At 43.0% G+C, this 25,833-nt stretch overlaps 1 protein-coding gene across 1 annotated transcript in view; it reads left to right on the plus strand.

Moving 5' to 3' along the window:
* The first annotated feature begins 721 nt into the window (after positions 1-721).
* DYNC1H1 (dynein cytoplasmic 1 heavy chain 1) overlaps positions 722-25,833 on the plus strand; it is a 70,137-nt gene continuing 45,025 nt past the window's right edge. Inside the window, exons 1-11 of the mRNA XM_070514341.1 lie at positions 722-1,176; positions 9,297-9,384; positions 11,360-11,533; positions 11,701-11,956; positions 12,343-12,529; positions 13,820-14,091; positions 14,181-14,408; positions 18,826-19,902; positions 20,602-20,781; positions 22,398-22,547; positions 24,226-24,372. Of these exons, the coding sequence (XP_070370442.1) occupies positions 921-1,176; positions 9,297-9,384; positions 11,360-11,533; positions 11,701-11,956; positions 12,343-12,529; positions 13,820-14,091; positions 14,181-14,408; positions 18,826-19,902; positions 20,602-20,781; positions 22,398-22,547; positions 24,226-24,372 (3,015 nt within the window). The 5' untranslated portion in view covers positions 722-920. The remainder of the gene's footprint in view (positions 1,177-9,296; positions 9,385-11,359; positions 11,534-11,700; positions 11,957-12,342; positions 12,530-13,819; positions 14,092-14,180; positions 14,409-18,825; positions 19,903-20,601; positions 20,782-22,397; positions 22,548-24,225; positions 24,373-25,833) is intronic.

Consider the following 25,833-nt stretch of genomic DNA (forward strand, 5'->3'; position numbering starts at 1 on the left):
CCAGGCCGATGGGAGCTGGGGGGAGCCTAAGCCGGCAGGCATCTCAGCCCCTGCCTTGTACGGACCCAGACAGTGAGGCTCACAGAATGACATTGGTAGCCCCAGCTGCTACTGGAGCATCACGGTTCTAGGTGGATGCTCTCAGGTAGGTCTCCCTCTTGGTCCTCACAGCATCCTGGGGGGAATTATTTTGTCATTAGCAGCCAAGACCCACGACAGCTTGGCTTTACTCCACAGTCCAGGTGTCATCTCCTGGCTTTACCTTACGCTGCCCCTGCAGTCAGGCCCCTCTGCCTTTGTAGAGGCTAGTTCCTCTGCTGGGAATGTCCCCCCGCCCAAACTCCATCTTTTCAGCCTACGTGACCCTCTTCCCGCTGTGAAAAATGTCCTCACTCTCCCTAAATATATATCTAATAACACATGTCATGACTATATTAGCTCTCGACATTAACACCATTCATTCATTCAATATTTAGGTAGCGTCTCAGGCTCTGTGTTGTTCGCTTCGGCCACAGCAGGGAACAAGACAGATGTAGTCCCTGACCACCCCTCACCGATCAGCGTGCCAAGTTCCCATCTTTAGGGCTTGTCATGAGAAGACAGAAGGGCCCCGCCCAGCACTGGGACTACAAGTCCCAGAAGGTTGTGCGGCGGCATGGCCGGAGGCCCGCCTACGCGCATGCGCGACGTCGTGACTCCGAGACCGCGAGCCGGCGCCACTGGCTGCGGCGGGCGGAGTGGGGCGGGGCCGGCAGGCGGCGGCCTTTAGGGCGGAGCCGGCGTCCGCTCCCCTCAGTCGGCCGCGGGCTAGCTGACCGTCCTGCTTCCGGCGCCCGTTTCTGTGGTTCGCCCGCCCGCCAGCTCTCGCGCCGAGTCGCGGCCGCCCTCTCAGCGCTGCCCGCAGTCCCGAGCGCGGCGCCATGTCGGAGCCCGGGAGCGGCGGCGGCGAGGACGGCTCGGCCGGCCTGGAGGTGTCGGCCGTGCAGAACGTGGCCGACGTGTCGGTGCTGCAGAAGCACCTGCGCAAGCTGGTGCCGCTGCTGCTGGAGGATGGCGGCGAGGCGCCGGCCGCGCTGGAGGCGGCGCTGGAGGAGAAGAGCGCCCTGGAGCAGATGCGCAAGTTCCTGTCGGACCCGCAGGTCCACACGGTCCTGGTGGAGCGCTCCACGCTCAAAGGTGCGGGCGGGGCCCGGGGCCGGGGCCAGGGTCGAGCTGGGGGACCTCGGGCTGCAGACGCCCCGCGGGGTGGGCGGCGCCGCGCCCGGCCTCGCTCCCGCCACACCCCCGCCAGGCCGGAGCCCCAGGGGTGCCCCCTTCCGGGCCGCGGGGAAGGGTGAGGGTGCCCCTGTCTTGCCGTCACCCAAAACAATGGGATCGCTTTGTCTGCTCGGGCCTCAAGATGGCCGAGTTGGGTGGAGACAGCGTCTCCCCGGCTGAGCGCGGGCGGAGGCCGCATCCCGGCCTCCAATGTCACATGAGCTTTTCGGTTTCGTTTTGTGTCCCGGCCAGGCGGGCCTCGGGAGGGATGTGTCAGGGGCAGACCCGCGGGGCCGGGGGCAGCCTGGATTCTGGCCCTTCCGTCGTCTGGCTGGAGGGGGAGATCCTGGCGGGTCGGAGCTGGGGCAGCCCTGGCCGGCTGGCATTCCGGCCCCTGCCTGGTGCGGGCCCCGATGCCGAGGCCCGGGAATGACAGGGCAGCCCCGGCTACGAGCGGAGCATCACTGTCCTGGGTGGATGCGCGCACGCGGGCCGCCCTCTTGGTCCTCCCAGCAGCGCCTGTGCTGAATGGGTGTATGTCCCCACTTCACACGCAGGAAACTGAGGTTCAGGTGAAGTGACTAGCCCAAGGTCACCCGAGACTAGACTGCACATCTCAGGTTCCAGTCCGCTGCTTCTTCCATGAGTCACAGCTTACATTGGTGTAGTGCTTGGATGATCCTAATGGTGACCTGTGATACTGGAGTCTGTTTTACAGATTTAAAAAAGAGAGACTCAGTTTAGGCACCCAGTGGGGGAAGGGGACAAAAGATTTGCATATTCAAGCAGTCTCCTCAAATAGTGACCTCCCAAGGGCAAGGCTGGATTCACCTTGAGAGTCGGCCTTGCCTTCGGGGAGGGCTTCCCCTTGACTCTTTAAGACCACTTGGTAGTAATGGCCCGCACGGTTGACGGCACGCGCATGGGTGTGGCACCTTGTGCTGGGAACCCAGGGATGATGTCCCAGCAGATTTTAACTTAGTGCCAAGGGATTGGACGCTGTCTGAAAATGTTTGCCAACAACCTTATAATCTCAAAAAACGGTATGGTTCTGAGTAAGAGGACCTGTGCTGTCTCACCCCCCAGCTCACACTTATGTTCCTTTCTGATAGTTTCTTTCAAGGGCTGTTCTTACTCAGGAGATGCTTCTCTGTAGCATCTCTTTCTGCTGGAGGGTCGGAGGGAAAGAATATTTTTCTTAGGTCTACATGGAATGTTCAGAGCAAATAAGAAATTTGGGCATATTTAGAGTATTAATGTTGTTTAGGGTTTTTCTGTTATGTTTGAAGTTGTGTTTTCCCTCATGGAAACCACTATTGTTTAAAAGAAAAAAACACCTTTAACTCATCTACTCTTTTTCAAAAAGAATGTGTAGTCGTGGTAGAAAATTTGAAGTATACTGGTAAATAAAAATCACCTGGAATCCTTCGACCCAGGTATAACCACAGTCAGCATTTTGGTGTCTTTCTGTGAATATACATTATTTTATTAAAATATATTTTAATCTGCATTAAGTTATTGTGTTTTGCGTAGTTTGACCTTGGTTAATTATTGATCATGTTGAACAGTTTATGTATTGAAACCGGTGATTTCTACCTTGGGTCTCAATTTCTTTTTATGGAAAAAATTTGTGAGTTTTGTTCTTTGCTTGTAGGGTGCTCGTCAGTAATATTTTCTTAAACATCTTAGAATTTTCTAAAATTATTGGTAAATAAAACATATTTAGCAAAATATTAAAATTATTACCCTGTTTCTGTAGTATACCCTCTAGTGCAAATCCTCTCTGTTTGCATGATGGGTACGTTTTCTTCTTTCAGCAAAGCGAATATCCAGGCATCCAAATCTTGGCTCCATAATGACTTGCACTTTTGAATGTTGACTGAGGAATGAGACTGTCTAAAATTGAAATCCTACCTCATTCCCATATTTGTAAAAATCCATGAAGTATTTCTAGTAATTCAGCCTGTCTCTAATTTACCTCTCACTTACAGAAATCTGAGGAAAGACTGTATGCTCCCATCAGTCTTGTTAGCATCCTGGCCGTACTAGCATAATTTAGATGAAGGTCACTTGGCAGGAGGGCTTTCTTCTGGGTGGTTTTTATAAGTTGGCATTGGCATTTGTACATGTAATCAAATACGAGCATCCAGTAGTTAATTACAATGAAAGGTGGGCTTTGCCTTATGATATGGAAAACAAATCTGAGTTGTTTAAACTGGATGTAGACCGCCAGCAGCAGTGCAGCCCTGTAACTTATTTAATGAACGGGTCAAGTTGCTTTTATTCTATCCTCACCCCACCCCCTTTTTGGAAAGAATTTTCCAAACGCTTGTTACTGAATGTAGAAGCATTTTTTATGTGAAGATCTATCTATTTTTTTAACTACCCCAGCTAGCTGTAAACTTTTTTTGTTAAGGTACAGCATTCCTTAAAGTGTAGAATAAATAAAACTTAGCAGTTTGTTTTGATAGTGAAGAATTGGAGAGTTGGTGGGAAAGAGAATGTTAAATTATAGCTCCTCGTTTTAAAAAGAGAAATCTCTTTTCTGGAATTCCTGGCCGGTAGAAAATTGTTTTCTTTATAGTGTACTTCTATAATTATGACCAGATAAAATGATGATCTCACTACTTAACAGGCATTTTACAGAGCTGATGCCGTTTTTGTAGCACTTTGTACGTGACGTGCATTTTTGGTGGTTTCATCCCTTGAGAGGTTGAGTGGCAGAGGTGAGAACAGGGAAGATGCTCCATTGGCAGCTGGTGGAACTGGCGGTTCCAGAACTTGTCTGCGCTCAGGCTTCTTGGTGACCAGGCCAGGATCAGGTGATAGCGGGTGTGTTTTTGTTTTTTTACACTCAGGTGTCTTAGCCCTGAGTTCTGTCTTTGAGACTGGAAATAGTGGCTCCCTTTGGAATTCTGGCTTTTCCTAAGCTTCTTCATTTAGGGGACCCCACCTCCCCTTCAGTGGTGCAGAGTTGGCGACGGACTGGAGTGTGAGGGAAAGCTAGTGCTTTTTACAATACTCAGCTTCCTAGCAGTGTGGAAAGTTTTATGGGGAATGTTTCGGTGGAGTTTTAAAAACTGTTTTTCTGAAGACTTAATTTCCCTAAAGAATAAAGAAATGTAGTAGATTGATGACTAAAAATGTATTGATTTCTGACCTTTGCTTAGCCCCCAAAATGGTTAATAAAATGGTTAATAAATTAACAGGAAGAATTTTCTGTGACACCATACTGTCCTGGAGCACTAGGCCGAGAGTCTGTCAAACTGGGTTCTTACTGCCCTGTGCTGCCACACTGCGGGCGGGGCCCTACACCTTTATAGGACAAAGCAGTCTGCGGCAAGAGAAGTTGGAATGCGCGGTATCTCAGAGTGAATGAGATTGATGCACGGCAAAAGGAACATGGTCATCCCTGCCTTTTACAAAGTGCAGATGGATGGGCGTGCATCATCAGCCTTGGAGAGCGTCAGGCTGGGAGCAGCGGGAGAGATTTGGTCCAGCTCATGAGTGAGGAAACCGAAACCCCGGGACTTTAAGACGCAGTTGGGAAAAAGATGTTTTAAGAGGATTCTGAAACCCAGAAACTAATTTCTCTGTTCAGTTCCTTGGTATCTGTGGAAATAGGGGTGTTTGTTTTCGTTTATTTCGTCAGTTATTTTTTTGGACTTAGTATTAGCCTTAAAAAGTATTAAGTCTTAAGTCCCTTAGGCATTAGTAACTTATTATTTCAGTTCCTTATTTCTCTTTTTTTCTGGAAATACCAAAGTGAACCCTAGTTTTACATTATATACAAGAACTGTGTGGGGTTTAACCATCTTTTTATATTCCTTATACTGTAAGAAATGAAAGTCTTCAGGTTGAAGAGAAAACTCAGACTTTGTCACCACACTCTTAGCCTTATGCCAGGGCAGGGAGTGGTTGTGGCAAAGAAGTCACAGCCTCTCAGAAGGAGGATGAAAGGGGGTTGGGTGTAAATGTGATAGGAGAAAGGGAGAAAACTAAAACAACCACAGGAACAAAAGAGGGAAGGACATGACGGATGTGATGGTGACTGACCAGAATAATGTGCTGTTAGATGTTTTAGATTTTAAAAAGAAAAGATGACGAGGACCGGGAACATGTAAGAAGTAGTTTGGTGGTGTGTGGGGGCCAAGGGAGATGGCTGGCTTTGTCTGCTAGATAGAGAAGGGGCTTGCCCTGGGGCTGGGAGACTGTTGGAGGGAAGCTGCATGAGGGAAGAACCTGGAGGCCTCCCCGCTCCTTTCCAGTTTGCTTTGTCCCTTTCCCAATTGCCCATTCATCAGGCTTTGTGAAAACATCCCGGTCTACCTAGGAGAGGTAGTATTGAATGTGCATCTTTCTGTATTTCATTAAATGAAGCATAATGCTCACCTAATTCACAATGTAATGATATAAATCACTTATAGTTTGAAATATATTAAATTAGTCTTTCAATAGAAGTATCCACAGATTAATGCTAAATGACATTTTGAACATCTCTAGAAATTGGACGAACTCTCAGAAGCCTGCTGAAGAAATGTCCACAGCTCACTGTCATGTCTATCGGTGTGGCTTGCAGCGAAGGAGTTCATGCGGTGGCCCCAGCGCTTTCTGTGCTGGTCCTTTGATTCCTTGAACGTGTTCACAGGCAGTATAGTATTGGTCCATCATGTATTAACCCGTAACTTTAGCACATCAGGAAACGGCTTCAAACTTTACTGAAAGTGATATTACCTGATAAAATATGCAGGTTGTGTTTATATGTAAGCTTCTAAATATAGCAGGATTAATAGCCTTTGTTACTAAGAATTAACTATCAAATGTCTGTCTTCCTCTGAACAAATTTTTTAAAATGTTTCTGTGGAGGTAGAATGTCAAATTATTCTTATTTGTGAGATGTAATAATCTACAGAGAAGCAAAAGGTTAAATTATTTGATGGCAGTTTATAAAACAGTGTCATAGGTTCTTTATAGTGGGAGTCAGACATACTCAGACTTCATTTGATCTCTATATTTATAAGGAATAAGTATTCAAAAACTAATCTGAAATGTGTTCTGTGACTGATTAATAGTGACTTCCATAAATTATTGTCATCAAGAGAAGTTAGAATTTTGCAAAGCAGTAGAGGATACCTAGCTGCAATTCTTGTCTGAGGATTATGTCATTGGGTGTGCCTTCCGAGCTGAAGCAGTGTTCTGCTGCATTGCGGTATTCCTCGTGTGGGGCTGGGCGCTCACGACAGGACTGAGACAGAGCCGTGACTCATCGCGTGGCAAGGTGCCCAGTTCCTTTAACCCTGTCTGCGTTAGGAAGTGCAGGCAGCGTGCTCAGTTGCTGCATCCAGGCGGCATGTTCTCTACCTGATTTTACTTGTACAGATGATGGGTCTTTATCTGGGAGGAAGAAATGATTCAAAGTTAACCTATCATATTTTTAGTTATATCAGTAATTTCCTTTGGTGATGATAGAATATTGCTTTTATTTTCTATATACTGTTTGGATGTTATGTTGGTGATGTATGTTTTATATAAATCATGGAACAGCATGACGGAAAGTTCAGAAAATTGAGGGAGAAAATATTTCATAATCCCTCTCCATAGACAACTGTTTCACTTTGGGGTGTCTCCTTATGCTCTGTGTCCATGTGCTTGCTTTTTACAGATTGCAGTCACATATGTGGTTGGTTTCAGGCAGTATGATTTATCTTATCTTGTGGTATATCCACATTTCAGTAGTTAGAAAACTGGATTGATTGATTTGTTTAGTTGGTTGTTTTGGGGTTTTTTAAGGTAGGTCTTTTTGTTTTTTTGCTGAGGAAGATTAGCCCTGAGCTAACATTCATGCCAGTCTTCCTCCACTTTATATGCAGGTCACTGCCACAGCATGGCTGACAAGTGGTGTAGCTCTGAGCCTGGGATCTGAACCTGTGAATCCAGGCCACCAGAGCTGAGTGTGCCAAACTTAACCACTACACCACAGGGCTGGCCCCAGGTAGTCATTTTTTAAAAACAGCTAGGAAGTACCTGGCATACTAGAATATTCTGCCACCAACAACTCCTTCCTTTCCTAAAATTATACTAAAAACAATATTTTGAATTACTGTCTTCTTGATAGAGATACTAATATTTTATATTCTTTTACTGTGATTTTGTGTTTGTCTCATCTTAAAGCTAATGAAGCTAATAGCTTTTGCTCAGACCCTATTCACCCAGATTTTACAGTTTTTAGTGCTTAAAGAAACCTTACAGACCATCTAATTTGATATCCCACCCCCTCATCTGCTGCCCATGTTACATTTCACGAATTTGAAACCTAGAGGAAGAAAAATGACTTTCCCAGAGTCACTTAGCTAAGTCTGCTGCCTTTGCTGTTGCATCACAAGTTAAAAGTGTAGACAGACCACACACAGCACGTTAACTCAGTCCTTGGATAGTAATCTTTGCTAATGCAGGTATTCCATGCAGTGTGTCACGGCAAAGACAACTTGGCTAGAACATCTCGGCATCTAATAGATTAGTACGAGATCTAGAGGTTTGTATTATTTTGCATTCTTACACATTTTTTATTCTAATTTTTCAATTTTTGTTTATTTGTTTTTTGGGGCGGGGGGAGATTTGCCCTAAGTTACCATCTGTTGCCTGTCTTCCTCCTTTTCTTCCTTCTTTCCCCCACAAAGCCCCAGTACATAGTTGTGTATAGTTGTAAGTTCTAGTTCTTCTGTGTGAGCTGCTGCCACAACATGGCTACGACAAACAAGTGGTGTGGTTCTGTGCCCGGGAACTGAATCCTGGCTACTGAAGCAGAGCACACTGAACTTTAACCACTAGGCCATCAGGGCTGGCTCTCAATTTTGATTTTTAACTATAGTCATGCATCATTTAATGACAGGATTATATTCTGAGAAATGCATCATTAGGCAATTTCATCATTGTGTGAACATCATAGAGTATACTTACACAAATCTAGATAATGCAGCCTGCTACACACCTAAGCCGTATGGCATGACTAATCTTATGGGAGCATTGTGTGTGTGTGCTCCATCATTGACCAAAAGGTCGTTATATGGGGCATGTCTGCACTTAGAAGTTTTGTTCACATGCCTCTTGAGCTATTTTACTATTAAATTCCAGTGAGCTTTTAAAAATGACTCCTATGCACAGTGTTTGCTGTGTGGAATCCAGCATGATCCCTGCCCTCGAAGAGCTCACAGTTTTTGAGGAAGATGCATTCATGAGTTGACCCCGAGCAGGCTCTGAGAAGTGCTCTAAGAGCAGAGGGGCAGGCTGGGTGAATGCCTCTGGGTGACCTGGGGATGTTTCTTCATAGCAGTTTTCTTGATGGGAGTTTGCCCTGCGAGGTGGGGCAATGGATGAGGGATGGAAATGGGGCTGTACTGGTGGGGAGCTCGGCTCTGGGAATCACAGACTTTCCAGCCTTGTGTGTGAGAACTGTTTATTTATACGAGCCTTAACCTGAAAAGCAAGGATCAGAGTAGTCATGCCAACCCTCATAGGGTTGCCTTGAGGGTTAAATGTATGAATACCTAAAGTACTTACCAGAATGCCTGTCACGTGGTAAGTCTTGAGTGAACAACTGAGCAGAATACACTGGGGTGGGGAAGGGAGGGAAAGTGACCTCTGTGTGTGGAGCACAGGGCCTGGGCTGCTGGGATGGGTGGTGACAACTGGCTGTGGCAGACACCACCGAGCACTGCCCCAGGGCCAGGCCCAGCTCTGGCACTTCATGGGCTTCAACTCGGTTAGTCCTTCCAGCAACCTGGGTATGCCAGTGCTGCCCTGATTTACAAAGGAAACAGGTGCGGAGAAGTTAACCATCTTGCCCAAGATCACACAGCAAATAAGTGACTAGATAAAAAGTCAGGAAAAAATGGGTTGAAATGGAAGAGTAGGTGGAACCAAGTCACATAGAGGTCTGTCAGGGTGGGATGGGGTGAGGCTCGTTATTCTCTAAGCAGTTGATAAATTGAAAGTTGGAAGTGTTGACATGAATTTGATATAATATTTATTATGATTTGTAGAGGATGTTGGTGATGAAGGAGAAGAAGAAAAAGAATTCATTTCTTATAACATCAACATAGACATTCATTATGGAGTTAAGTCCAATAGGTGAGTAGCGTGAATATACTGTTATCTTGGATTATAAACTTGGGAGAATTAAATATAAATCTTAATTGACTCAGGCAAAGACGTTAATAAAACACTCAAAAGATTTCTGCTCTTTAAATTCGGTATCTTGTCTCGGATTTCGTGTATTCAAATTAGAGGATTTCCAAGTCAATGTAAATTCTAAAATACTTTTACTTTAAATGCCATGTCATAGCATCCATTTTAGGTTTAATCCATAATGTACTTAACATATCTAATAATGCTCTCAAATTATATCTGAGTTTTCGTTATCATAAATAACTAGTAAATAACTACTAAACATTCTTAAGTGTAGGTCTGATTCTTTTTAGGATAAATCCCTAAAGATAGCATTACTGATTCAGATGCAATGCATTATTAAAGTTTTTAATGCATCTGACCGAATTCCCCACCTTCCAGAAGGTGATGCCAATGTCCCTCCAATAGACGTATTCAAATTTAAGTATATAAATGTTATAATTGATTCTGCACTGGGTTTTTAAAACTTTTTATTTTGAATAACTTCAAGCTTACAAAGGAGTTACATGAATAGGATATAGAATTCCTGGATATCAGTTAACATTTGCCATGTTGGCAAATTATCATTTTTTTCCTGAGCCACTTGAGTTGGTTGTAGACAGCCTGCCCCTTTATCCCTAAATACTTCAGTTATTTCCTAAGAACAAGGACATTTTTGTTCATAGGCTCAGTGCAGTTTTCAAATTCAGGATATATTGGTACAGTATTACTCTCTAGGTACATATTCAGATTGTCTCATTAATGCCCTTACAGTAATTCTCCCCTGATCCAGAATCCAGTTCTTTGTCTTTCTTTCTGTGTCAGCCTTTCTGTGTCTTTCACGAAATTGACACTTTTGATAAGTACAGACCAGTGGTTTTATAGAGCATCCTTCAGTTAGGTTTGTCTGATGTTTCTCCATGAAGAGATTCAAGTTGTACATTTTTGGCAGGAATACTGTTGTGACTTTGTTCCTTCACAGTGTGTCACATCAGGAAGCTTCATTGACTTTTTAGGATAATATGAAATATGTATAAAATACTGGCCTGGGAGCTGGAAAATTAAAATATTGTTAATTTTCTTGAAGCTATTAATTGACCCACCTTTGAGCACCTGTTATGTGTAAGATATGGCAGGAGGTATACAAAGAAATAAAACCTAGTTTCTGTTCCCAAGAAACTTGTGGTCCTTTGGGAGGAAGATTGGCAGATACACAACTAACTGTAATACTTGGCAGAATTTTAGAGGTGCAGGAAACACGGAGATTGGAGAGATTTCTTCTGATTAGGAAAGGCACCAGGGAAGAAATAATGCTGGAACTGGGTTTTGGGGATTACTTGGAATTTCAGCAGGTGAATGTGGGTTTCTTAAGCAAAGACTCAAAAGCACACGATGTTCAGAGAATGGGACATCTAGCTTAAGTGGTGTCTTGCGGTGGGGAGGAGAAGAAGAAACTGGAAGAGTTTGTTTAGGCCGGGCCGTGGGGAGCCTGGAATGTCCTCTGGTCACTTTAGCCTGTGGGTAACTTGTTTATTCAAACCTATGTGTGACTTAGCACAATAAATGAACGGTACAAGTTAGCATAGGATCAGATTTTTAAGTACCTCATGGCTTGTAACTTGTAGTTGCCTGTGTAGGTTAGTTTTGGTGAGGCCAGTATCATGGACTCAACCCATTTATGAGACAGATTACCTTTGCCTAGTTTCGTGGTCGCATGCTGTAATTTTAACCTTAATTAGAAACTTCTCACATAAGTGAGTAAAGAAAGTAAGCAATATATTTCCTTGTTAGAAAATAAGCAATTTAGTCTATTAATACGATTTTTAAATTAAAACGTTCACATGAATTTTTAATTTGTATGCAACATGAAGGTTAGAGTTATTAAGACTTACTAGGAATGAAACTCTTGGTTTTAATTTCTTCTTTGCCTTTCTTTTAGCTTGGCATTCATTAAACGTACTCCAGTAATTGATGCAGACAAACCAGTGTCTTCTCAGCTCCGAGTCCTCACGCTCAGTGAAGACTCACCATATGAAACCTTGCATTCCTTCATTAGCAACGCGGTGGCTCCTTTTTTCAAGTCCTATATCAGAGAGTCAGGCAAGGCAGACAGGTAAAACCATTTTCCTTCGTTGATTTGAGTGTCATATTTCGCTTAGTGTTCACAGACACTGTGGAAGATGATGTAAAATTCAGGAATCAGGAGGATGAAGTGTCAATATTGAATCTCTCTGGAGACCAATAGTGCGCTAAAATTTAAGGTACTTCTTGTCTTTTTAGGGATGGTGATAAAATGGCTCCTTCAGTTGAAAAAAAGATTGCAGAACTTGAAATGGGACTCCTTCACTTGCAGCAAAATATTGAAATTCCAGAGATCAGCCTGCCAATTCATCCGATTATTACAAATGTTGCAAAACAGTGTTATGAACGTGGAGAAAAGCCAAAAGTTACAGACTTTGGAGATAAGGTTGAAGACCCAACTTTTCTCAATCAGTTACAATCTGGAGTTAACCGCTGGATCCGAGAAATTCAAAAAGTAAGAGCACAGTATTGAAAATATCATGTAAAACACTTGACTCTCTCATATCTCTGAGAAAGCTGGTCTGAGTTTTTGTCCATGAAGCAAATTCTGTGATGACTGTTGTGGTACCTGCCCTTGGTCCTGGGAATGCTCCACAGAAGACAAACGCTGGCCAGGGTGGGATGATCTGAGTGCAGTGTGAGATTATTTAAATATCAGCCAGGCAGGAGTGTTAATCTCAGCTGTCTCATACCCTTGATTTCAAATTAAAGCACTTATAACTTACAGAAAGGAAATCTACTTGAAATAAAAAAATTGTACTACATGTGTTTAGTTAATCATACTTTTTCTACCTTTGTTTAAATAGTGAATATTCTTGAATGTTATTTTATCTTTTTAAGGTGACCAAACTCGATCGAGATCCTGCCTCAGGAACTGCCTTACAGGAAATTAGTTTTTGGCTAAACTTGGAACGTGCATTATACCGCATCCAGGAGAAACGAGAGAGCCCAGAAGTTCTCCTGACTCTGGATATCTTGAAACACGGCAAGCGTTTCCATGCCACCGTCAGTTTTGACACTGACACAGGTAAAAGCTGGAGCTAATAATATGATCAATAAGTTGTTGATCTGGATTTTGTGAGATCTTATAGATAATTTAGAGGAAAATTAATAGATGCATCATACTTCCTGACTGTTTCCTCTCTTGAATCTTGTCTCATCTTTCCCCCAGTTCTTGGTAATGAAAATGATTTTCCCATGTGCTTCCCTTTCCCCTCAGGCATTTTGAGAAGATAGCCAGTTTCTGGGCCTGAGCAGAGAGCGCTGGGAGTTTCCCACCTGTTAGTTCCTTGGTTCCTTGAGTAGGCTGTAGTGTTTTACTGTAAAGTCAGGTGTGCTTTTGACAATCCAGGAGCATGGTTTAAGTTAAGCAGAAGTTACTTGCCCGCAGGGCTATGGAAGGAGACCTAGTCAGTGCTCTCTCTTCCTCTTTTTACCTGCCCCTTTCCCCTGTTCTCCACCCTCCTCCCTGTTCTGAAAGTGGTGAAGATAAATTGTTTTCTAAATGGGCAGCAGTGTGAGTGATGTTGCCCTGGCACACACTAGGCATGCAGTCTTTGAATGACCAGGCCTGGTTAGGCGTTTCTGTACAGCTCTACGCCCCCAGACGTGTTAGAACAAGTAGTTAGGACTGCAGTGGTTGTCATGTTCTTTTCCTTCCCGTCACAAAAGCTGTGGTGCCCACATTCTACATGCTCGAGGAAGTTCCAGGCAGAAATCTTCCAGTTACTTTGATCATACTGCACACTAGGCATTCACTAATGTTGTATACCTTGAATTTTTTTTCAATACCTCTGAGACCTTTCTTTCTTTCCTAATGCTTGCTTTTTTTTTTAATCTTATGGCAGAGGAAGTCAAAAAGTAAACTAGGACGAAGGTGCTTCTATGATTCCATATCCATAACACACTCGCCTAACTTGAGCCATGGTTATAAAATTTAAATTTTGGTCTTCTTAAGAATCCTAAAATTCTAGATTTTCTAAACTTAATTGTTGTTATAGAACATTTAGATAATTGTAGAAAGCAAAAAAAGGTGAAATCCATGATGCTACCACCCACAGCCTTTAGAGTGTGTATGAATTGACTGATTTTCTTAAAAAAGTAAAAATTAGACCACACCAGGATCATCCTGTTAATAACATGTTCTTTTTTTCAAATATCATAAATAGCTTGTATGTCACTAAATCTTTTACAACGTCAAATATTGTATTGTGAGGATGAGTTTTAGTTTACTGCCCCAGTATTAAGCTTGTAAGGAGTATCCTTCTAATTGTGTTACTTTCCATGAAAACCGTTAACTGTTTCTCTGTTAATCTAGGTCTAAAACAGGCTTTGGAAACTGTGAATGACTACAATCCTCTGATGAAAGATTTTCCTCTGAATGATTTGCTGTCTGCCACTGAGCTGGACAAAATAAGGCAGGCACTTGTTGCCATTTTCACCCATTTGAGAAAGATCCGAAACACAAAATATCCCATTCAGAGGGCGCTGCGTTTGGTGGAGGCAATTTCAAGAGACTTGAGTTCTCAGTTACTCAAAGTATTGGGCACTAGAAAATTAATGCATGTTGCTTATGAAGAATTTGAAAAAGTAAGTTCGATGTATCAGAAAACCGACCTCAGGGCCTTAAGATGAAAATATGCTTAATAGTAAGCTTTTTTCCTTAAATTATATTCTAGGTTATGGTAGCATGCTTTGAAGTTTTCCAGACTTGGGATGATGAATATGAGAAACTTCAGGTGTTGTTGAGAGACATTGTCAAGAGGAAGAGGGAGGAAAATCTGAAGATGGTGTGGCGAATCAACCCTGCTCACAGGAAGCTTCAGGCTCGCCTTGACCAGATGAGAAAATTTAGACGCCAACACGAACAGCTGAGAGCTGTCATTGTCAGGGTCCTGAGGCCACAGGTAGGATGCTCATTCTGGAAATTTGCATATGCATTGTTTTAATGACCCCCTCTTTTTTTTCAGAATTAGAATTAACTACATGTTTCTATTTTGCACTAAGTTCTACTTTAGCTCCGTTTTCATCTTGTCACTGTCATCTTTACGATCTAGTGATTCCGTATTACATTGTTTCAATCCAAATCTTGAATGTTCTCCATCCTTTCATCCTTACCCCCAAATTACGTGGACCCTAGAAACAGACTTCCTGGGTTTTAAATCCTAATTCCACCATTTAACTGGCTGTGTGATTTAACATTTTCCCAGGTTCCTCATCTGTAAAATGTGACTGATAATCGTATATGCCTGAGATTTATTAAAGGAAATGACTGCTTTTCTTTATACCTACTTTTTTTCTCTTCTCAATTCACCTTTCTCTTTTCTTCACCAATGCTTTTCCTCCGTTAAAAAACCCAGTGTTGGGGCCTGCCCTGTGGCACAGCAGTTAAGTTCGTACATTCTGCTTTTCGGCGGCCCAGGGTTCGCCAGTTCGGATCCTGGGTGTGGACATGGCACTGCTTGGCAAAAGCCATGCTGTGGTAGGCGTCCCACATATAAAGTAGAGGAAGATGGCCACGGATGTTAGCTCAGGGCCAGTCTTCTTCAGCAAAAGGTGGAGGGTTGGCAGTAGTTAGCTCAGGGCTAATGTTCTTCAAAAAAAAAAAAAAATCCAGTCTAGAAATATAGGGTGGATTGATACACATAGAGGAATTGATAAATAGACAGATATATATATATAATAAGCCAATATATATCGAAATGTTAATTGGCTGCATGTTAATTATAGACTCCAGGTGGCAATATATGAATGTTCAGTCTATAATTCTTTCAGCTCTCCTGTAGTTTGAAAATTTTGTAATAAAATGTTGGAGGGTAGGGATCCGGTCTAGAAATCATGCCACCTAGGAAGCTTCATTTGCTTGTTAGGAGTGCCTACTATTTGGGGTTGAGTAAATTGTTGACAATGAATCCTTGCGTCGTCTTTTTTTTTTTTTTTCTTTTTCCTTGCTGAGGAAGATTAGCCCTGAGCTAACATCCATTGCCAATCTTCCTTTTTTTTGCTTGAGGAAGATTAGCCCTGAGCTAACATCTGTGCCAGTCTTCCCCACTTTATATGGGGGTTGCCGCCACAGCATGCCTGATGAGTGGTGTAGGTCCATGCCCAGGATCCAAATTCGTGAACCCAGGCCACCAAAGTGGAGCACACCAAACTTAACCACCATGCCACAAGGCCAGCCCCTCCTCAGCATCGTTTTATTTAGTGCAGTAATGATTTATGTGTACCTACATGTGTATTTGTTGGTTTTAAGTGTTAAACCTTTACTTTATACATGAGAGATCTGAGACTAGTGCTGATTCCTTCTAGCCTAGGCTTGCTTTCCTTTCTTTTCTTTTCTTATTGAGGTTATGATAGTTTACAGCATTGCGAAATTTCAGTAGTACATTATTGTTTGTCAGTCATCTTATACGTGCTCCCCTTCACCCTTTGTGCCCATGCCCCACCCCCATCCCCCTGGTAACCAGTAATCTGTTCTCTTTGTCCATGTGTTTATCTTCCATGTATGAGTGGAATCATACAGAGTTTGTTTTTCTCTGTCTGGCTTATTTCACCTAACATAATACTCTCAAGGTCCATCCATGTTGTGAATGCAACGATTTTGTCATTTTTTTATTAGCCTAGGTTTTCTTAACCCTTTTTTGCCATATACTACTTTTCAGATATCATTTTTTATAAGAACATTATATATTGTAAATCACGTGGTACAAATCCTTTATATGAGTAAAATTTATGGTAAATTTATATATGCATGCATGCATTCTCAGAATGTTTTTATTGTCGTGTTTAGTGTATTAACATTTAATATAATTATTGATATACTTGGATTCAGATTTGCCATTTGCTATATGTTTTCACTTGTCTCATTTTTACTGTTCCTCTGTTCCTTTCCTACCCTTCTTTTTTGTTATTTTTAGTATATCATTTTCATACTTAATTTATCATAATATATTTAATGTTGACTTCCAGTAAAATGTCAGAACCTCATGTCGGTACGGCTCTGTTTCCTCCTCGTCATCATATATACAACAGGGAAAAGTGCTCCTATCCTTGTCATAAACATTACAGCTATATATGTTATAAACCCAACAATATAGTCTTATAAGTTTTGTTTTAAACAGTCATGTACATTGTAGAAAAATTAGAAGAAAAGTAATAATCTTTTACATTTGTCTACATATTTCCAGTTCTCTTCATTCCTTCCTATGGATCTAAGTTACTGTCTAGTGTCATTTTCTCTTTAGCCAAAAGAAATTCCTGTAGTATTTCTTGCTCCACAGATCTGTGACAACAGATTCCCTCATTTTTTGGTTGTCAGGAAAAATATTTCACTTTAATATTTGAAAGATAGTTTCACTGGATATAGAATTCTTGATTGACAGGTTTTAATTCCTTTTCAATCTTTTGTTTTTTGAGACCATCTAGTGAATTTTTTTTAATTAAACCTCTGTACTTTTCAGCTTTAGAATTACTAGTAGTTTCTTTTTTGTTTCCATTTCTCTGAGATTACCTGTATATTCACTTACTTTTTGTATGTCTTATTTGAACATTTAAAAAAATTGTTTGAATGTATTTATAACAGCAGCTTTAAAATCCTTTTTGCTAAATCCGTCATCTAGGCCCCAGTGGAGTCACTTTCTGTTGACTGCATTTTTTCCCCGAGTATGGGTCGCATTTGCATGTCTTGTACTTTTTTTGTTCCTTTGCGTATTTAGTAATTTTATTGAAAACTAGACATTGTAGATAATATGTGGAAACAGTACTGAATCCTGCCTTATTCTTGTGAGTGTTGCTTTTTGTTTCAGTGAGCAGCCAGCTCACCTGGGCTCATACTGAAAAGGTGAAGTCTGTCTCCTTCTTGGTGTATAGCCGTTGCCATCCCTTCTTGCTGGTGTAGTCTGTTAAGCCTGTCTCCCCAGGGGCCGCCCCTCAGCCACAGTGAGCCTGTGGTTTGGGCAAAGGGCACTGGTGGCCGCCTCGAGCCAGGAAGGCTTCCACCTGTGCTGCCTGAGCTGTGTGCAGGCTGAGGACCTCACTCAGAGGCGCAGTGGTTTGTGAATCTCCCGAGACTTCCATTCTTGTGGGCTCCCTGGGGTCTCCTGTGTATGTATGTAATTTGTCGTCTTGGCCTTTCTCAGGCTTTCTCATTTCCAGAATCTGGCTTTTAAACTTATTGCTGTTCTGCTCCTACCAGCAAAGCTGCAAATTTTTACTGCCTGAGCTGGGGCATGGGAGCACCTCCAGGCAAGAAGGCCATCAACTCAGTGTTGTTACCTGATGTAGCACTTTGTCATGAGTAAACACTGAAGTTGTGGACTGTGTTTGATTGTTTTCCATTGTCCTGAAATAGTGGTTATTAATAATTTTGTCCAGTTTTTGCCCTCTCACTACCATTACCAGGAGTCCTGAGAATGGTTTTAAATGCATAAAATAAAATACACAGGTTTACAAAGAAGCAGTTATCAACAGTTTTGAAACTGTCATCTGGTAATCTGTGTGCTTCTCCATGAACACACGAAATACCAAGGTTTGGTGACAGGCCAAATACCATGATTTTGAACAGTGATGAACATAAACGGGATCTCAGGATACATACAACTGTAATGTGATAGGAAGGACGTACTGGCGACAACTGTGACTCTTGCTTGCATTCATAATGGTAGGAAATGCTGGATTTTAGTTAGGGATTTATCATTTCCCCCGTCAAATTCACCGACTGCCTGAGTTTCATCCAAGGTGTTTGTGCAGCCCAGATGAAGCCCCTGCCTGGCTCTCTAGTCCTGTGGGGTGTGGGCCTGATGCCTCTGGAGGTGAAGATCTTGTGTTTGCTCCACTCCCTGTCCAGGAGCACACAGGCGACTGAGTGGGGTTTCTTCTCTGCTGCTGTAGCGCTTTCTCTCTCCCTCTGCTGAGGTACTTACCCATGGCTTATAATTTAAGGTTTTAAAAATGAAACAGGAAGACTCTGAGTTTGTATACTGAGCTTACACATAGCACTCCTGTGGATTACTGAGCTTTCCAATACAATTTTAATCATAGACTAAACATTGAAAAGAGAAGTACCTAAAACCCAGGTTTTAACACATTATTTTAGCTTCTTAAGTACTGAACCTACATTGTCAGAAGATCTTTACAGTGCAGAGTTAAAATATCCTCTAAAGTATTTTACGTGGCTTTGTTGAGTTATGGTTATAAAATGTTTGACTAAAACTTAAAGACCTATATAGCTGACTGGTAAGTTTGTGTGGTCTGTGGTACTGGTGTACAACGGAAGAAAAATCTTCACTTGGTAAACCTTTTTTGTTTCAAATCCTTCTCTTTCAGGTCACAGCAGTTGCACAACAGAATCAAGGAGAGGTTCCTGAACCCCAAGATATGAAAGTAGCTGAGGTTCTCTTTGATGCTGCTGATGCAAATGCTATTGAGGAAGTAAACCTTGCTTATGAGAATGTTAAGGAAGTGGATGGGCTAGATGTTTCCAAGGAAGGCACAGAAGCTTGGGAGGCTGCGATGAAGAGGTACGACGAAAGGATTGACAGGGTGGAGACCCGGATCACTGCTCGCCTTCGAGATCAGCTGGGCACAGCCAAGAATGCTAACGAGATGTTTAGGATTTTCTCCAGGTTCAATGCACTATTTGTCAGGCCTCACATCCGTGGGGCCATCCGCGAATACCAGACCCAGCTAATCCAGCGTGTGAAGGATGACATCGAGTCTCTTCACGACAAGTTCAAGGTCCAGTACCCACAAAGTCAGGCATGTAAGATGAGCCATGTGCGTGATCTGCCACCTGTGTCAGGATCTATCATCTGGGCGAAACAGATTGACAGACAGCTGACCGCCTACATGAAGCGTGTGGAGGACGTCCTGGGCAAGGGGTGGGAGAACCACGTGGAAGGGCAGAAGCTGAAGCAGGATGGAGACAGTTTCCGCATGAAACTCAACACTCAAGAAATATTTGATGACTGGGCAAGGAAGGTGCAGCAGCGGAACCTCGGCGTCTCGGGGCGCATTTTCACCATTGAAAGTACTCGGGTTCGGGGCCGAAGTGGAAATGTCCTTAAGCTAAAAGTTAACTTCCTTCCTGAGATTATCACGCTTTCAAAAGAAGTTCGAAACCTCAAGTGGCTTGGTTTCCGAGTCCCACTGGCAATTGTGAACAAGGCTCATCAAGCAAACCAGCTCTACCCATTTGCCATCTCCCTGATTGAAAGTGTCCGGACTTACGAACGAACCTGTGAAAAAGTGGAGGAGCGGAATACCATTTCTCTTCTGGTAGCTGGCTTGAAAAAGGAAGTGCAGGCCCTGATCGCAGAGGGCATTGCATTGGTGTGGGAATCCTACAAACTCGATCCCTATGTACAACGCTTAGCAGAGACTGTCTTCAACTTCCAAGAAAAGGTGTGCTTATAATTTAATCCTCCAGCATTCCAGGAGTAAACTAAATACAGTAATAGCCAACTCAGTTAATTCTCCCGTAGACGGTGTGTGTGATTGACGCAGCATGAGGCCGTGTGAGCTGAGAGAGAAGGGGCCATTTTCCTCAGTGGGCTGTTTGATGATGTTAGGGCTTTAGGAAGGCTGTTAAATAACATCCCGAGTTCAGAAACCAGTGGAGAAGAAGAAGGACACAGGGTCTGACGAGAAAGGAGAGCTTTGTTACTGAGAAAGCTGCGTGGAGAACGGGCCTCTAGGTCTGCAGCCGTGATGTTTGATGTCGATCCACCCCAGACCTAGACTTCCTTCCCAGGCTGTGGTGCCGCTGCACAGTTGTAGGCCTCCTGGCCTGTGAGCAGACCAGAGTGTGTGCGTCTGTGCTCCAGCTGGCTCCTGAGGACGGAGAAGGCACTGAGCGGAGCGTGTTTATTTCCTGCTCCCAAACTTAGAATCAGAGGTCGCCCTTCCCGTGAGCAGGAGGGGGTAAAGGGGAGAAACTGACAGTTTCCATGCATTTCCCTTCCCTCTGTGAAGACATGGGAGTGGCGATAAGTCTTCTAACCCCAACAAATAAGATTAGCTATTTATGAAAGAACTGCTCTGCCTTGAACATTTGATAATCAATTAATAGGTGTTTTAAATATTAAATATACCTTCCTTTAGGTGGATGATCTGCTGATTATTGAAGAAAAAATAGACCTGGAAGTCCGTTCCTTAGAAACTTGTATGTATGACCATAAGACTTTCTCAGAGATCCTGAACAGAGTGCAGAAAGCCGTGGATGACTTAAATCTGCACTCCTACTCCAATTTGCCCATCTGGGTCCACAAGCTTGACATGGAGGTACGGGATGGGGTTGGTTACGGTGCTTTTCATTTTTCTGCTCTGGACATAGGGGTGGACTCTGTTTCGTAAGTTTACAGGCATGCCTCAAAGATATTGCAGGTTCTGTTCCAGACCACCAGCTAAAGTGAATATTGCAATAAAGCCAATGTCTCAATAAAGCAAGTCATACAAATTTTTTGGTTTTCCAGTGCATATGAAAGTTGCATTTATACTATACTGTAGTCTATTAAGTATACAATAGCACTATGTCTAAAAAAGACAACGTACATGGCTTAATTAAAAAACTAAGTGAGCAAATGCTGTTGGAAAAATGGTGCCAGTAGACTTGCTCAATGCAAGGTCACTACAAACCTTCAATTTGTTAAAAAAAAAAAAAAAGTCAATAGCTGTGAAGCACAGTACAACAAGGTATGCCTGTATTAGTTTGTCACGGAAAAGCATTTTTCCATAGAAGTTATCAGTGATAGTCCGGTTTCCCCCTCCAGAAATTTCGTTTAACTAACCGTGGAGCTGAACTGTGATATTAGCAGTGCTCGTGTTCGCTCCAAGTTGGAGGCAGGAAGCTACAAGGGAGGAGAAAGAGCTCTCTATTTTCTGAATATTTGACAACCTGCTTGCTCTTCCCTGCTCTTCTAATATAGGTTGTCGTTCCTAGCCCTCCTCTCCAGGCATCCTTCTCTGACCACCCTGCCCCTCTCCACCACCCAATTTAAAAAGAAATACCCAGCAACACAATACCCCTTCTTTCTGGTGTAGAGGCCTTTGGCTCACTCCTGTAGAGGTGTGTGTTGGGGGGGCGGGGCAAGTGTGTACGTGTGTGTTTGAAGCATACTTAGCACTCGATATGGCTTTCTCATTTGTGGACATCAGAGAGTACATCCGTGAAGAGGCTCAGGGAGGAGGATATTTTGTGACAGAGGTCACACAGTGGATGGCTGGTAGTTGGTCAATTCCAAAGCTGTTTGTGGGTCACAGGTTTTCTCTTCCTTTCTCTTTTAAAATGGATAAATAAGTTGCAGTGTATCCACACAATGGGACACTTAACAGAAAGTCGACAAATTCCACTCTCTGGAATCCACTGAAAATCCCAAGTTTTTCTCACACCTGCCCTTACAGCGTCCCTAGGGTGGTTGTGTGGCCCAAGGCAGACTCTTCACAAAGATGTACAGAGGTTCTATTTGTAGGAAATTTACTTGTCTCTTTCTAGATCAGAGAAAAGACTTTCTTCTTTACTTGTTCTTAAAATGGTTTAATCTCCAAATAATAGTTTTCTAGTTTTATCTTTGAGGCTGCCAGGAAAATGCTTTTGTTTGTAAGTTTTCTATTATATTGAACAATATCAAGACCTTTAGTGCGTCTGCTGCATTTGTGTTAATTTTCTTATCATAAGTGAGGAGGTTGGTGATTCAGTTAGCCCACAGCTGGAGAACACAGCCTAACGAATTCAAGTTATCTGAGGCTATGAGAAAGTGACAGGAGTGAAACTGAGAATAGAGTGAGATGCAGGGTTATAGTTAGTGACTCTATTTTTGACCTGAAACATCTATTTTCTGTTTAACGTCTCTGTGAGCTAACTTTTGGAACACTAGTCTTCGCCACTGCTTTCACTCTAGATTGAAAGAATATTGGGCGTTCGCCTCCAAGCTGGCCTGAGAGCTTGGACCCAGGTACTTCTTGGACAAGCTGAAGATAAAGCAGAAGTTGACATGGACACGGATGCGCCACAAGTCAGTCACAAACCTGGTGGAGAGCCAAAGATCAAAGTGAGTATTTCCTAGGCTGGCAAGTAAAAGTAATTCTCCCCTTAAAAAGTGCCAACAACAAAGCCACTTCACGGTAGAGAAAGTGACAGACACCACCTTACCGAGGTGATCAAGGTCAGCATCATCAGTGATGGTATGTGTATGATGTGATGAGAAGCACACTTCACCTCTCTGGTCTTTCCCCCACCTCTGCCACCCTCATTGTAATCATGAGAAACAGACAAACCCAAATTGACAGTCATTCTACAAAACACAGAACCAGTACTCTTCTGAAGTGTCAAGCTCATGAGAGAAAGACAAAGAAAAACTGAGAAAATGTTACTGATTGGAAGGGATTAAGGAGATGTGGCAATTGATGTCCTGGATTAGATCCTGGGAAATCTAATGTCTGTATTTAGTTAATAGCATTGTCCCAGTGTTAATTTTTTTGTTTTGATAATTGCACCATGTTAGATGTTAATGTTAGAGGAAGCTGGTGAAGTGTATATGGAAACTTTGCATACTTTATTTGTAATTCTCCTATAAATCTAAAATAATTTCAAAAACAGGAGCTTTTTAAAAATGAAAGATAAATTTTAGGAAAAAACCTACACTGGAAAAACAAGTCTCTGCTTACTGAACAAATGTGTAAGAAATGATCTCAAGCACCGAATATAATCTAGAAGTAAAAGTTAGGACTGTTACACTAAGATGTGACTATTTTTGTAAAAATCTAAATGGAAGTCTCATGGAAGACTGCAGTAGTACAGTGGGCAATACATTGGACAGCAGTCTTTGTCTCCAAGCCACCTATTTCCCATCTGTGTGAAGGAGGGGTGAACTGGAGCCTAACAGGCTTTCTAGAAGACTCGGTAATTCTGTTCATTCAAACTCTGCAAATAGGTCCTGTGTCCTGACATGGGCGGTGATTGTCAAGGTGTCCACCTTACAGTATCATTAAGCTGTGCATATGTCTTATGTAGTTCACAGTACTTGTGTGATATTTATCGATAAAAAAGTCTCACAAAACAGAAGCCTGAGGGAACTGTGCAAGTGAAAACTTTGTGCTAGGAGAAACAACTGGCTTTTTCTGTTTCCACCCAGACTTTATCTTTTCATTTTTTTCTCTTAAAGCTTGAAAAATGTTTTCACTTTTGAGTATTTCAGATATTTATCCCCAGAGCAAACTTTTTAGAGACTGAGATGCAGAAAAGTGAGTGAGTGGTCTGTGTTGACACAGTTCTGTGGTGGAGACTGAGTTGGAGATCCTGGGTAGCTTTAAGCACCGGCAGGTGGCACAGACTTCGCTCAGCTTGTAAACCTACATTAGTGTGGCTTATGTCTGCCAGCCACCGCCAGCCTTGTGTCACTGGTCTCTCAGGCCTCAAGGTCATCACATCAAGAGATCATCGTGCACATCAAATCACTGGGGCTTCGCTGCACACCTGTTGTATGTTTCACACGCAGGTGCAGGGGACCCAGGAGGAACCTGGGCAATGTGTGCCCCCTGACTTCTTACAGTCCTTTGGGGAGGGCCATAGACCACCAACATGAATGAGCAGAAGAGCAGGTCTAGAAATAAAGTCACCGACCTTGTGGTTCAGACTGAATTAGTTTAGTAATTTAGAAAAGTGTCATATATCCAAGCTATTTGTTGGAAATAGATTGCTGAGTAATAGATGAAATCTCTCTTATGCAGAATGTCGTTCATGAGCTAAGAATAACCAATCAGGTCATCTATCTGAATCCACCAATTGAAGAGTGCAGGTACAAGCTGTATCAGGAGATGTTTGCCTGGAAGATGGTTGTGCTGTCTCTCCCCAGAATCCAGAGTCAGAGGTACCAGGTGAGCCTTCCCGGGACTTGCAGCATGGCCTTCTGACCAGGGCTGCCCTAGGCTGTGGGACCCCACCTCTCCACCGTGTCTCTTTAAACAAGCTTGCGACGAGTCTTTTCAAACTCCAGGCTGCAGGCTCAGCATTCTCACAGAAAGCTAGAGGAAGCTTGGGTGACCTCACATTTGTTTCCAAGAGTTGGTTTTCCAAATAGTTGTGTTTGCAGCTTTGGTCACAGTAGTCTCTTAGAAATTCCCTCTGTGAACTTCTTCGGGAATTTTAATTCCTGTCGCTTTTTTCCCCTCGCTTTTTATTATGAAAATTTGCAAACACACACAACAGTAGAGAGAGTCTCATGAGCTCACAGCATTCAACTTTATTTGTCAACATGCGGCCAATTTTGTTCAATTTCTGTTCCCTTCCCCGCCTCCACCACCAGATTATTTTAAAGCAAATCTCAGATATAATGTACTTTTATTAATGTGCTTCTGTGGACCATTTAGTCCCTGGCCACTACGCAGTATTACTGCCAAACAGGGCCAGTGGTTTTCAAGTAAACATTTCTGCAAACTCTTTTATAACAGGCTCTTCTAGAAAGTAGTGGTCCTGTTAGGAAGTATCTCTGTTTTCTTAACTCGGAACATAAACTCAGTTCTTTTCAGATTTTTTCGAGGTAGCTGCTGCCCATAGACTTGCTTAGCCAAAAACTTGGCAACGTCCAACTAATCAGAACCGATCTGTGCATACTGGTTCCTGCCCCTCAGGGAGTCTGTGTGCAGTCTTTAGGATGTTTCTTATCCTATCTCTCCTGCTTTTAACCAGCTGTGTTTCTGTTTGCCTTGTTCTCTTGTTCATCTCCAAATTTGAAAAACTAAAGGCCAGCCCCTCTTGTGCACAGCATCCCGTGCCCTCTTATTTTGTTGTTCAGTAATTCTCCCCTCTCTTCTGAGTATTCCTGTCGGAAAGTAAATTTGACTCCTGTCCCCCTCCAGCCATCTTATTTTTCTGCTCCTCTTGGTGCAAACCTGGAGGAGTTGTCTGCACGGCTGCTCCAGGGCCCCTCCCCGCCAGGCATGTGCCCACCACTCTAGCCGCGTTGTCTGCCCACCGTCATCGGGGCTTCCCCCTGCTGTTGTGGGCTCTCAGCCCTTGAGAATGTTCGCTGCAGGATTTGAGAGGGGTGTGCACTCCTGCCTCCTGGATATACTTCTTTTGCTTGGCTCTCCTGGTTTTCCTGCCCCTCACTGGTCAGTCTCCTTTGTCGGTTCCTCTTTTGTGCTCCCTCTCCCCAACCTCTAAATGTTTGGTGTTTACTCAGCCATGCACTCTCTCAATGTCTTGTCCAGTCTGTCACCTTTAAATACCAGCTATTTGCTGACAACTCTCTGTTCGTATCTCCAGCCTGGCCTTTATCATGAACTCCCGACCTCTCTATCCAACTCCCTCATTGGCATCTCCACGTGACTGTCTGA

Source organism: Equus asinus, chromosome 7, assembly GCF_041296235.1.
Source record: "Equus asinus isolate D_3611 breed Donkey chromosome 7, EquAss-T2T_v2, whole genome shotgun sequence".
NCBI classification, from domain to species: Eukaryota; Metazoa; Chordata; class Mammalia; order Perissodactyla; family Equidae; genus Equus; species Equus asinus.